Consider the following 13,503-nt stretch of genomic DNA (forward strand, 5'->3'; position numbering starts at 1 on the left):
TGGAGGCCCAGATATGATTACCAAAGACGTTCGTTTAACTGGCCTCCTATGTGAAGTTTGGCAGTGCTGAAATTGCAGCAATGTATCATTTGAGAACCAAGTATTGTATATGTCAGGCTTACCGGAGAGTCCAGCGAAGGAAGGACTCAGTCAAGCTGATTTTGACCCACAAGCTTCTCACACAACGCAAATCCTACCCGAAGGTTGAACAGGAGAACTGCGGGTGGAGAGAAGCCAGTGAGGCTAATAGAATAGAAACGAGGTACCAGAGTTGAGACTGAAGGCTTGGTCAACAGATCCGGGTCAAGGGCAGGTAGCATAGATTCAAGGTTGGGTCACAAGCAGAAGGTCAAGATTCGTGGTCAGGAAACAGGCAGGATCGGCAACAGGATATAACAGCAGTAGGTTTAAGGCTAGATTTTGGGAATTCACCTTATTAACAAGGCACAGAACTGCATCTGGCTTTTCCTTAAATATTGTTAATTTGACGACAATTCACAGGTGTCTTGACAGGACCGGAGCGTGCCGGACAGTATCCTTACAGTATAAATTAGGGAACAGCTTTTGGCAGGGCTGTCACTTTTAAAGGAGAATGAATGCCTACTGACAACCACAGGCCTCATCATCATTTATGGAGGACCTGGCTCAAAGAGCTTACTATTGCTCCTGGTTGAGAAATGTGTAGTTGGCAGGTGCTATCTCACATCCTCTTAGGTCCTCATCACTGATTGCCGACACAGAGCATGGCCCCTTGAAACCAGGTCATCGTTCAAATATGAATGCTCTTCTGGTAAAGAGCACTGTAAAGAGGACCTGAAGCGCAATGAGAAGGTATCCTCCAAGACTCTGTATTTTTCAGCCAGGAAAAGCAATATCTGCTGTAAGGCGAGTCCTCGGGGTGCAGTGGAACCTTTCATTCTCCTTTAAAGGAACTCAAATTCATGATGGACAATCAAACTGGTCTATATCAAACCATGAACCAAACCAAACTTATGGCTGGAAAATAGTTTGGGCTTCAGAAATCCTGAGACTGAAAGGATACGTGTTAAATAGGCCAAGTAAGCATCATATCACTCACTGCTACTGGAGTTAGAGAATACAATGGCACTATAAAAGTATTTGCAGGCATCTATGATTTTGGAGTTGTTTTCTCCCCTGAAGCCATAATTTCAGAATTGTCTGTGGCACAGATATGTGCAGCTGCCATGAAGTGTCTGTTTAGTAGGACAGACAAGGATTTGTGTGAACATAATAGATTCCAGCCCCATGGCCTACAGAGAGTGCGCTGTTGTGATTCATGGGGAAAACATGCACCTCTGTCCCAGTATGTTTGCAAAACTGTGATGCCTTGTGAAGACAATTTAAAGGGCTGGTGACACCCTGAAATGTCCCTGAAGCATTGACGAATGTACAAATTCATGTTTCAGGGCTTGCTGCCAAATAAAGTCAAGGCCCTATTTCATTTTGAAATAATCCTTACAGTACTAAGAACTAAGTCCCCCCATAAGAAAAAATTTACTACCCTAGATAGTCACCTCTCCCTGCTTCCTACACTCATTATTATTATTACTCACTGCATTATTCCAGAAAGTGCCCCTGGACAGCATGCTCACTTATTTATGCAGAGTAGCTCAAGCAGAGCTCATGGGTGCCATCTTCCTGGTCTTCTTCGGATCCTCTTCCTTCTCTTTGGCAGTTCACGGAACCTTTCGGCACATGTGCAGTTGGACTGCTCCAACTGTGCATGCTCCAAATATGGCGTTCCCTTACCGAAGAAGAGCGAAGACCTGGAAGATGGCGCCTATGAGCTCTGCTGCGCTACTCTGCATAAATAAGTGAGCATGCTGTCCAGGGGCACTTTCTGGAATAATGCACTATATGTGTAGGAAGCAGGGAGGGGGGACTATCTAGGGTAGTAGATGGGGCTTTTCTTATTGGGGGGGATTAAGTTCTCCTTTAATACTAGCATATCACCACTGCACAGTAATCTCCCTATGTTATACAACAGCAAGATGCCTGACGTAGCACTAGGAGCTTTTTACTGTACAATCCTCTTGCATATGTAATTCAGTTTGGGCCACCTACCACTTTGAACAATATTATAATGAACTCATCCAATGTGCTGATTATTATTTGTTATCCAAACAGTATTAGAGAAAAACAATACACAAAACACAATTGAATTTATGAATTGTATAATCAGAATATAAAACATCAGTTAACAAACCAATCTAGGCATAACATAACAGATTTGAACATCTGTATGCTATAAAGCAGAAGTCTCCATGACTAATGATCAAGAGGAATTCTAACCTTGCCGAATAGCAACTAAACCAATGCATTACCTAATGGTGACATACCCTGATAACACTGTACCGGTAGCACCAAAATAATCAGTTATAATATGGCAGCCCAGGGACATCAAGTCTACTGTCCCTTAAGCCACTGTTGTACTACAAATATAGGATGTTGAGTTGTAGATTAAAATAAATTAGCAGGTTAATCTAAACTATCTCCCGTTTAGCAATCTGTTTGTACATGTAGGCTTTGTGGCAGAGTTTGTTTTAATAAAAGACAGTTATCTCTAATAAATCATCTATGGAAAGTAAGCACTAACCAATCATGTATTAGAGCTTTGAAAATGTTTCCACGATTTGACCAAATCGGGCTGATATGAGAATCTTTTGGCTCCTGAGCAGAGGATTGCATCGTAATAGGAATCTGTTGGAAGAAGATTGCATCAATGGCCTGGCGGGAATTTCCATCAACAATTTTCACCTTGCACATACAATTAAATAAATGTTAAGGTTCAGAGAGGTCACCAAAATCCAAAATAATTAAAAATCGTAGCTGCCCATTAATTAAAGATATCAAACTTGCTTCTCCATGGATGCATTCGGGGTCGGGAGATTATTAATGCAAATGCTGCTATCACGGCAGCCCCATGTAGTGTATTATTATCATCATGTATTTATATAGTGTAATGTGCTAATATCTGTACAGATAAGAGCTATTATTTTATTATTGGTAGTGTTTATAAAAACAGCTGTTCATGTTCTCCTGCCCGAACCATCGTTAGCAGTAGTAGTAGTAACAATTCATACAAAGAAAAATAAACTGCTCAGTGACTTTTTGAAAAAGTGAAATGTTGAAACAGGCATTGGATCCCTTATCTGGGAATCCGTAATCCAGAAAGCTCCAAATTATTATTAACATGTATTTTTAGAGCAGGAAGGCCACCTCCCATGGACTCCATTTTAATCAAAGAATTCCGATTTTTTTAAAAATGGTTTCCTTTTTCTCTGTAATAATAAAACAGTAGCTTTTACTTGATACCAACTAAATAATTAATCTTTATTGGAGGCAAAAACCATTCTATTGGGTTTAATTAATGTTCAATTGATTTTTTAGTAGACTTAGGATATGTAGATCTAAATTATGGAAATATCCCTTATCCAGAAATCCCCAGGTCCCATACCTGTACATAACTCTGGCCTGAGTGACTTAAAGGGCCACTGCACACCTACAATTTCCTGCAGAATTGTGCTCATTACAGAGTAACATCAATGCTGGCACGGTTTTATGGGTGAGCCAGTTGGAAATAAAGTGGCTGATCGGCTACATTGTGACTGATCACCCTGGAAGGAGAATGTACGAGAGGCCATAAATCTATAGACTGTTTTCTATTGTTATGGTTGTTTAATCAGGATGTGAAGGAAATGCGATGTCCCATGCACTGGCCGACATGGTGCATTGGCAGATTACATTTTCAAAGCTGATCGATAGGTCAGGTTTGAAAATGTGATCTGCCCACCGCTGTTATTTATATCCTCATAAGTGAGCAATGCCTATTGACCATGAAATATTACTATACTCGTATACAGTTGTGACACTGAAATATCTGCATTGGTATACAGGTATAGGATCTACAATCTAGAATGCTTGAAACCAGGAGATTTCCAGTTGAGGAGTCATTCTGTAATTTGGAGCATCAGCTGCCATCAAGTACAATTTACTGTCATGTTACTACAAGGAAAAGATTAAAAATGAGAATTGTTTGCTTAGATTGACTATATGGGAAATTACATTCTTGGATAATGGGTTCCTAGATAAAAGATCCCATCTATTTACTTCATTCTTTTAAACAGTTTCCTTTCCCTGTCCTTTATTATAGTTCTAATAGTGTCCTTTATTTTCCGTGCAGTGTGGAACTATTGATCTTTTGCTATGAAGTATTAACGTATACCCCAGATATCGAGTCATGGAGTCTCAGAGTAAGGGTCAGGGCACACAGCCAGATTAGGGGAGATAAGTCGCCTGGCGACAAATCGCCTCTTCTTCGGGATGGCACCAGGAGCAATTCGTTTTCCGAAGTCGCCCGAAGGGAGGCAGTTTGGGTAGATTAGTCACCCCGAAGAAGAGGAGATTTGTTGCCGGGCAACTAATCTCCCTGAATCTGCCTGTGTGCCCTGACCCTAAAACAGAATCCTGTTCAGGTTCATGACCCCGCCAAATGAAATGTGTGGCAGTGTCAGAATGACTTTAAATCAAAGCATTCCCCCAGAGAGCTGTCAATATAGATTTTTTTCCCCCATTTCATGGCCTTGGAAATACTGAAATGAGATATTACCTGGACATGCCACTGAAATGAACAACACCAATCAAATAAAGCTGAATAAATTACTCTTACCAAAGGCTGTGAGTTGCAGTTTAAGAGTTGATACGGTTCCAAAGATTAAAAGGGGTGGTTCACCTTCAAGCTAACTATCAGTATGTTATAGAATGGATAATTCTAAGCACCTTTTCAATTGGCCTTTATAGTTTTTTAATTATTTTTTTCTGACTCTTTCAGCTTTCAAATGATACGGTTCCAAAGATTAAAAGGGGTGGTTCACCTTCAAGCTAACTATCAGTATGTTATAGAATGGATAATTCTAAGCACCTTTTCAATTGGCCTTTATAGTTTTTTAATTATTTTTTCTGACTCTTTTTTTAGATAGGGTAACTGACCCTATCTAAAAACAAATGTTCTGTAAGGCTTCAAATTTATTGTTATTGCTACTTTTTATACTCATCTTTCTATTCAGGCCTTACCTATTCATATTCCAGTCTCTTATTCAAATCAGTGCATGATTGCTAGGGGAATTAGGACCCTACCAACCAAATAAGTCAAAAACTTATAAGTCAAAAACCACAAAAAATAAAAACCAATTGCAAATTGTCTCCGACTCTCACTCTCTACATCATACTAACAGTTAACTCAAAGGTGAACAACCCCTTTAAAGGGAATGTTTGCCACCCATGCGCAGCCCCAAGCTCTCAAAAACAGGTGCAATAGTCCTGCTTTAAAGCTAGTCATACAGCTTACAATCCATTTGCTTGGTGAGGTTGCCAGACAAGTAGAACTGTATCAATATACCGTAACCAAAGAGGTCCACACCCAATGGGATTTTCAATCCTACCCTATAGATATCTGGCTGTTAGTCGGCAGGGCAGATAAAAGATGCCAACTTGGTCTAAAGGGTTAAACTGCCCCTGTATGGACATCTTTTAGCAGTGATTACATCCCTCATATTGATGGACTACAGACCCCAGCATACTCCACTCCATCCTTACATGTTTGAGAATACTGGTAGTAGTAGCCCTGCAACATCAGGATGGGGAAACTCTGCTATAGAAGGTTAATAACCCCTATAAATCAGAGTGGACATTACTCCTTTACTTTACATTCCTATACAGGGTAAATAACGCACAATGTCAGTTACATGCATCCAAGGACATGGTTTTCTTAAAGCTTTATACAAATGGAAAATATAGTTCTTTTCCCCCTTTTGTTCTACAAATAAGGCAGATATCTACAACTGATATTAAAAATAATTTAAAGGCTGTGGCACATGCACTTAAGGTTAGTTTTTGTAGACTGGTTCCTTTTCACTGTGACTGGCACTGGCTGGGGGTAACCCAGGAGATATCGGCTGCAGATACCACCATCTGTATGTTATGTACCAAGCCAGCATGCCAAAGGCTGTGCCGATAACTTTTTGGAAGATGTTGTGAAAATAAACAGCTGTGCACAAAAACATCCACACCCAAATGATCACCAAAATGCTTAAGGCAGTGAACTGGGCATTGATGGCCATTCTGTGCCAGTGTCTCTCAAACTGAATGCTGCGGATAACTGACGTTTCCTCCAAAATGATCAATATGCAATAGGAAAGCAGAAAACAGTGTCCTGATATATCGAAGCCGTGCCAGAATCCGCCATGGAGCCGGCATTCTTTTCTGTCTTGGTGTTCTATGGAGTCCAGCAGGGCCTCCGACTTGTAGCAACTGCCAGTAATGTGCTCGATGTACAGGAACAGATTGGTGCAGAGGTACCAGAATAACGTGCCAACCAGCAGAGAGCTCAGCCTCCGAAGAACTTTGGTTATGCTTCCAGTCAGTTTATAATTCGTTAGTGTGATGAAAGGGAGAAGTAGCCACAATGTCCAACCCCAGCAAAATTTGACAAAATACCTGAAACCAAGAAAAACAACGTTATTTGCAGTGCCGCTTCTTATATGTGTCCCTAACATGTGCTGTAATATCTGATCTCTTCATAACAGAAATATTGTTTGTACAAGTCACCTTTAGCTTGAGCAAATCCTTGGGCAGCAGGAGAGATTTGGCCAGAAAATATCTTTCCATATACCACAGAGGGCCATTTTGACCCTTTGCTTATATCCAGGCTATTGCAACATTTTGGCACACTAGAATAATGTTTGCCTTTCCCTTGTCTATCCAAGAACACATTTTCTGAAAATGTATTACATATATTAATACTTGGTTGATACAGCAGTAAGTCTCTGGGGCTCAATTATGAGTAGCTATGTAATCTGTCTCATTGCTTGGTGTAGAGCCCATGTTTTTCCCTATTATGCCAGGCAATACGAATAGCCTAAGGTAAAGTGTGACATGCACTAGTGAACTACTCCAGTGGGTGTCTCAAGCCATAGATGATCATAATTTACACGTGACTGGTTATAATTTCTGTATAGTTTACAGCAGGCAGGAGTCAATGGGCTCCCTGAATTAATGCCCAGTTGGTTGCAGTCTTTAAAGGAGAAGCCTTGATAAAAGGCCCTGTGAGGCCTGAAACGTTGCCATTTTTGTCTACTTGATATGAGCAAATAAAAATCACAAAGCACATCATTTACTTTGTCAGTGTGCAGAGGTCTTATGGATATTGCATTTACTAACCCTTGACAGATTGGGTAATTGACTGCTAAGCACCTGGTTCCAAGGGATAAGGCACAGAGGTTGAGCACTTCTCTATTGTGTGGAGTACGTTATGTTTTGGGCTTCTGTACCAGCCCAAGGCAACCACAGCCCTTTAGCAGGGAAGATCTTTGTCTCCAAAGATGCCCCAGTAGGTCCTCATCTTCTTTTCTGCTGATTCACTGCCCATGCTCTGTGCTGCTGTCACTTACTGAGCTTAGGGACCCACTCACAATATACAGTACACATAGAATAGAAATGTTACAATATAAGGCTGATTAGTAATTAATACAGATAATAACTACATGGCAGCACAGAAACCAGTGCAATTAGCATCAGAATTTAATAATCAGCCCTGTAACATCAGCTTATATTACAGGGGAACCTCATTTTCTGCTGGATAATTAGTGACGAGCCCTAAGCTTAGCTTCTCAACAGCTGCTCAAAGCCCACTGAGCATGTGAGTGTCACAGACACTTTCCAAGATGGTGACCCCCTGTGACAAGTTTGAAGTCCTGGATCATTGCTGCTATTGACAAGCTGAAACTTTAGGCTGGTGCAATAAGTTCAGTATATAACATTTTTAGGGTTTAGTTCTCCTTTAACAATATGGGTGGCTTCCTAAACTGTGTTCCCCTTCAGTGGACTCAAGTGCCATCCCTGATTCCTATGCAACTTACACATTCAGAACATTCCTCTTGTTGTTCCAATAAGAGTCCGGCAGGGGCGACAGCTCCTTCAGCAGTGACCCACCCAGTGCTATACAAGCCAACAATACAGGGCAATGCCGACGGAAGGCCTCGTTGAGAAATTTTCTCTGGAACATCTGAGCACAGTTCTCCAGCCGCTCCATGCCAGCACTTGGTCTCACTCCCACCCGTCTCTGAAGATTCGAAAATCTGAAGGACCTACACCGATCACGGGAAAGGACACAGAGCAGTCATGTGACTTCACTTCCTCCAGTCATATATACCATAAGGTATAACAGTGGGACAATTTTACTCTTCACCCCTCACTTACGTCTCAGGTGTCAATGATCTGAAATGGAGTATCACCAAGTTAAACTGTATCCACCTTATCCCATCCTACATAATGATATATTAAATCCATTTTCTTTTTGCAGGGTCCAGTCTAGGTATCAGCAGGGCCTTCATCCAACTACACCCAAACAGCTCCATAATCAGCTGACTCAGTGAGAATAACAAGAGCTATAGAAGTAATTAAACACAGGATGGCTTAGGATCAGGTCACACCCTTGTCAGCCATACTGTTTTATTTTATATAAGCTTATATAAGCATCACAGCATTTTGGAAAAAATACACAAACCCAGCAGGAAAAAAATCTGAAGACATCACGTTGGGTTCCCTTAGTAAATAAACCCACTCTGGAGTGCTCTATAGTCCTTCCAATGGATTCATAAATTGCTGGGGCTATCAATAAATACCTTTATACCAGGTTGGACATTCCTGATAGATATGCTACAATGTAATCTGCCTTTTGTGCTTTTATCAACATCCACCCCAAGTGGGCCCCCTGCGCCCCTATTTTCTATTTATTTAAGTGCTATTTGGTCATGAGGCACTAACCCTAGAGCCAGGCACCTGTCAGAATGAATAAAGAGACAGATAAGCAATGAAAACATTAACAATACAATCTGTCAGTCTACACATCAGTAAAACAAATATACCACTTGCAAATACGCAGACAGAATCAGCAGCATAAAACAATTTATAAGTGAATTTCCCCTTTAAAACTATAATTAAGCTGCATGAACCCCTACTGGTGGCAAAACACTCCTATAGGGTTTATTTAGTGTTTAAATGTTTTTTTCAGCAGACTTAGGGCTATTCCACACGGGGAGATAGCGACGCGTTTGCGGTCGCGGCGACAAAGCGCCGCGACAGTCGCCGCGACCGGCGCAGGCGACAGTTTTGTATGGGCGCCTATGTAAAAACGCCTGTGCTAACCACACGAGGCGATGCGCTTTTCAACAGTCGCCTGAAAATGCCTCGCCAGGCTTTTTCAGGCGACTGTTGAAAAGCGCATCGCCTCGTGTGGTTAGCACAGGCGTTTTTACATAGGCGCCCATACAAAACTGTCGCCTGCGCCGGTCGCGGCGACTGTCGCGGCGCTTTGTCGCCGCGACCGCAAACGCGTCGCTATCTCCCCGTGTGGACTAGCCCTTAAGGTATGGTGATCCAAATTATAGCAAGATCCTTTAACTGGAAAACCCCAGGTCCCTGGCACAGATCCTTTAGCTGTATCACGGCTGCTGCAGGTTATACTTGTACTCACTGTGCCGCTTCATTGTCTGTACAGCAGGGCACTGGGACAGGGGGGGTTCTAATGGAAGTTACTAACACAAAGTGACTTCCAGTAGGAGCCCCTCTACCTAATAAGGAAACCCACCCCACGTATAACTATGCTTTCTCTTCTCACATATCCCTACTATGTACTATGCCCGCAGCCATGCCCCATCCTCTCTCTCTGTGCCCTAGTCCCACATTGCACTGTCCCCTTACCCCCTGCCTAACCCACAGAACTTTGCCCTGTCACGTCCCAGCTGCTACAATCCTAACTGTCACCATGCAGTCAACTGGAGTTCAGGAATAACTGCTGAGTCACATGTTGGAATCCCTTAAAGGGGATCTCACCCGAATACAAACTAATGTTAAATTCAGCACGCCAACACTCAGATTCTATTTCCTTTCACTCGCCTGCAAATACAACATTGTGCCACCGACTTACTGTTCCTGCTGCCTCCACGAACTGCCATCTAAAAATTAGTTAGGGGGCTGGGTTTCTTAAAATGAATGACCTTCCCTGTACCATGTGATCTGAGGAGCCTATCCAAATAGCATGACCCCCCTGCTGAGCTCTGCTGTCAGTATGTTCATTGTGTTGTCTGTGTGTGTGCCATGTGTAGAGTCTGTGCCGGCTCAGCACATTAGCTCCTGCAATTAAGGAACTGAATTATTTCAGCATGGGAAAAAAACAGTACGGTCCCCTGAATTGATATTAAACATGGCTCTAGCTGTCAACTACAACTGTCAGCATCTACTGAGCCTAAAAGTTAAAAAACAAAAACATTAGATTAATTGGGGTTGTGGTCGAAAACACAACAACTGTGGGTCTCAGTGTTAACATAAAACAAGACAAACCGATACAAGTCCCTCCATCTGTTCATGAACTACAACTCCCAGCATTCCCTGTCTGTGGCTGCAAGTTGGATAGGTTTGCCTGTAGCCAGATACATGCATCCATTTCTACCCTCCTAATAGCACCGGCAAATACCCCTCAGCTGTCAGTCTCTGATATTTAACCCTGTACATGCCTTGTTGGTGGAATCATAACCCTCACCTGCCCGTATGCATGAAATTGTGCAGAGGAAGGTTTGGTTTTTACTTACTCCCTGCTGGTTCCAGTGGCTCAGCTCTATTACGTTACGTTCCAGGGTGGGGATTTTGAAAAAGGCCTGGGGTTTACATTCCTCCTCTACTGATTGGATGAAAATTCCATGTGAGTCGTCAGTCAAGGTTCTGTGTGTGAGCATGTTGCAACCCCTGCTTCTCACACAAGCTTAGCTGCAAGTCAGCGTAGTGATTTGCAAGTTAAAGGGCCAGTACAAGCAATACATTCAGACATATAGGGTTGACACCTGGCTGGTATTTTACCGGCCTGACCGGTAATAATGATGCTTGATGTCAATGTTATTAATAGGAAAAAATGGCAAGAATATTTTTTTCTAGAAAAGGTGGCAACTCAATTCAGACACAATTCTGAATAGTTCAGATGCATACTGCATGGCTGCCCAGAAATCATTGTCAGCCGCATAATTAAACTGCTGAATAGTCACTTAAGAGATGACAGTTTTAAAGTGGCAACTCTTATACGCTGGTCATCAGATTAGCTGGATAAATATGGGCTAGTCATTTATAAAAAATATTCTCATTTCTGTTCTTATAGTATGATCATCAGCATTTGTGGATGGGAGCAGTGCCCCCTTCTGCCATCTAAGCAATGTGTCCCAGCAATTCTGGTTGGTTGAAATGCACCCCAAACTAGGGGGGCATGAGATCCTTAAAGGAAAGTCTGAATCACTGGGGGCACCCCCCCCCCAGTCATAATGATCGCTAACATTAAACCCACATGTTAGTCTTTGCAGATCCAGGGAATAGTATTGTCAGAGCTGCTCTGCCATGTTCTGCAAGTCCCTGGGTCATTTGTGGTGGTCACAGCCAAAAGGCAAAGCTGGATACTTACAGAATATGGAGGTGCTGGTAGGATGGAGAGCTCATAGGGGTGCTGACCCCACTCTGGTGATGCCAAGTTGGGTGACCTATTCCTATTTCTGCCCTGTCAACAACTGTTCTAATTACATGAGTAATGATGGATTGATTTTTCCCTGGGCACTTCTGAGTTCTGAGGTAGGCCCTTGGGTCCATACGTCAGCCAAAGAGTCTTTAAGGGGTTCACTACTTACATATAACATACATAAACTTAACTGCTATGCTTTAAAGTCAGCTTACAAATGTTGATGGTGATACCAGTGCAGAATATCATCCAGAGATGCTGCTATTGGTCATTTAATCCTCAGTGGTTGGATGGTCATCATCACAGCTCAGGGCCACTGTGGAAAAACCAAGTATAGAACTGTTAGTATCATGAAAAAATTTAAAATATATGTAAAAGGTGCTCATTAAACTTTTACAACCTCTTTAAGACTAGAGAACAAACTGTGGTGATATAAACATGGCCCAGCACAAATAAAATTGGCCTCACTCAGATTCGAAAGTTAACTATCTCCCTACATCATTCCTGGCTGTCTCACATAATAGGCCACCCATCCCGTGAAAATGTGTATGCACTATTTATATTTTGGGATCTCTACCTGGCAGATAGTTATGTAATGCTATGTATGTTGGGTATTAATTATTCAGAAGACTACTGGCATTCAGATTTAAGATGTTTTATCTTAGTACCCTGCAATATGTGGGTGGTAAAATGCTAAGTGGAAGCTCTTTTTCAGAAAATGTATGAAAACTTCTAAATTAAGCAAAGTTTTGCAGTTCTGTGGTTTGGAGTATTTGTTTGTTTTAAATTTACCTGACTGAATTGTTATCCATTAAAATTTGTATGTATGATTTTTGGAAACTTAGTAAAAATGTCTAACTTTAACAAAGATATGCAGTTTGAGAAGAAAGACATAAGTACCCATATGTACTTTCTAAAAATATATGGTTTTCTGGCATCAAACTCTTCATATGTATCATTTTTTATCTTTGTACCAAAGGATATTTGGGAGACAAAATGGTAAAATTTGCCTTGCAGTACAGTAGATTTTCAAACCAGTTGTATTTTCATTTAAATAAGGTAAAGTGTTTTTTTTTATTTATTCCTATATGTGCAACAAGTGAAGTTTTAAAAAACTTCCATCTTAGTTATGGATGGGTGAATTTGACCCGTTTCGCCAAAAATTCGCCGCCGGCGAAATGTCGCAGACGCCAATTAAAGTCTATGGGCGTCAAAAAAAATTTTGTTTTGACTCGCATCTTTTTTTTTTTGCCGCATGCCACCATACAAGTCTATGGGCGTAATTTTTTCGGCGAAACGAGGCAAAAAAATACGCCCATCCCTAATCTTAGTCAATCAATCTATCTATATATGCCATGTTAAGTCTCCTTTATTCTAGTAGTTGCTTCTTCTGGTTTCAATAGTTTTCAGTCTATGGATGCTATTATCTGGGGATAGTATCTTCCCATGTGTCAATATAGTAGTAGTATTTGAGTTCCCTCATGATTCATTAAAGCATGTATTTTTATAGGTCTATTATTAAAGTGTGAGCTTTTCAGATCTACAGATCTACATATCAGGGAACATGAGTTTGTAAAGGAGGTAAGTATCCATCCTTGCACTAAAAACTGCAAATCCCTGCTGCTAATCCATCATGGAAAAATTAATATGCTCTATGCAGGGAATGTTCCCAACTAAATACATTCGGCCAGCTGATCTGCTGCCTGGAAAGCCAAGTCTCAAAACATAGGACAGGTGTAGGACTACAAGGCTCATTTACTGGGAGGCCTATTTTTCAAAATTCAAATTTATGTAATTTTAAAGGTTTTTTTCAAATCACATTTTTAAAATACACAGATGTCCTACTTATTTATTAAACAATCTGAATATAAAAAAAACAAACAAATTACAACACAAAAGAATACGAAATAAGAATCTGAAAACCTCAAAAT

At 41.2% G+C, this 13,503-nt stretch overlaps 1 protein-coding gene across 5 annotated transcripts; it reads right to left on the bottom strand.

Annotated features, from left to right (window-relative positions):
- Positions 1 to 5,704: 5,704 nt before the first annotated feature.
- On the bottom strand, positions 5,705 to 10,817 carry fitm2.L (fat storage-inducing transmembrane protein 2 L homeolog). 5 transcript variants are annotated; one of them, XM_041575814.1, is made up of 3 exons: positions 10,668 to 10,817; positions 7,938 to 8,165; positions 5,705 to 6,516 (listed from the first exon to the last, which is right to left on the bottom strand). In XM_041575814.1, exons 2-3 carry the CDS (start codon positions 8,108 to 8,110, stop codon positions 5,907 to 5,909), a joined length of 783 nt encoding a protein of 260 aa, XP_041431748.1. In that variant the 5' UTR covers positions 8,111 to 8,165; positions 10,668 to 10,817; the 3' UTR covers positions 5,705 to 5,906. The 5 variants fall into 5 exon arrangements, with proteins under 5 accessions (XP_041431748.1, XP_041431745.1, XP_041431744.1 ...); XM_041575811.1 differs by lacking the exon at positions 10,668 to 10,817 and adding an exon at positions 10,619 to 10,647; XM_041575810.1 differs by lacking the exon at positions 10,668 to 10,817 and adding an exon at positions 10,420 to 10,500.
- Between the last annotated feature and the right edge of the window lie 2,686 nt (positions 10,818 to 13,503).

This window comes from Xenopus laevis, chromosome 9_10L (genome assembly GCF_017654675.1).
Source record: "Xenopus laevis strain J_2021 chromosome 9_10L, Xenopus_laevis_v10.1, whole genome shotgun sequence".
Classification (NCBI taxonomy): Eukaryota; Metazoa; Chordata; class Amphibia; order Anura; family Pipidae; genus Xenopus; species Xenopus laevis.

Bases quoted from the DNA above. Each gene is read 5' to 3' on its own strand.
- fitm2.L (XM_041575810.1), bottom strand. From the start codon at position 10,445: ATGAACAGATGGAGGGACTTGTATCG. The intron at 8,166-10,419 runs GTTTGTCTTGTT...TGATCGGTGTAG, and splicing joins AGATGGAGGGACTTGTATCG to GTCCTTCAGATTTTCGAATC. The intron at 6,517-7,937 runs GTAAGTTGCATA...TCTTGGTTTCAG, and splicing joins AAGAGGAATGTTCTGAATGT to GTATTTTGTCAAATTTTGCT.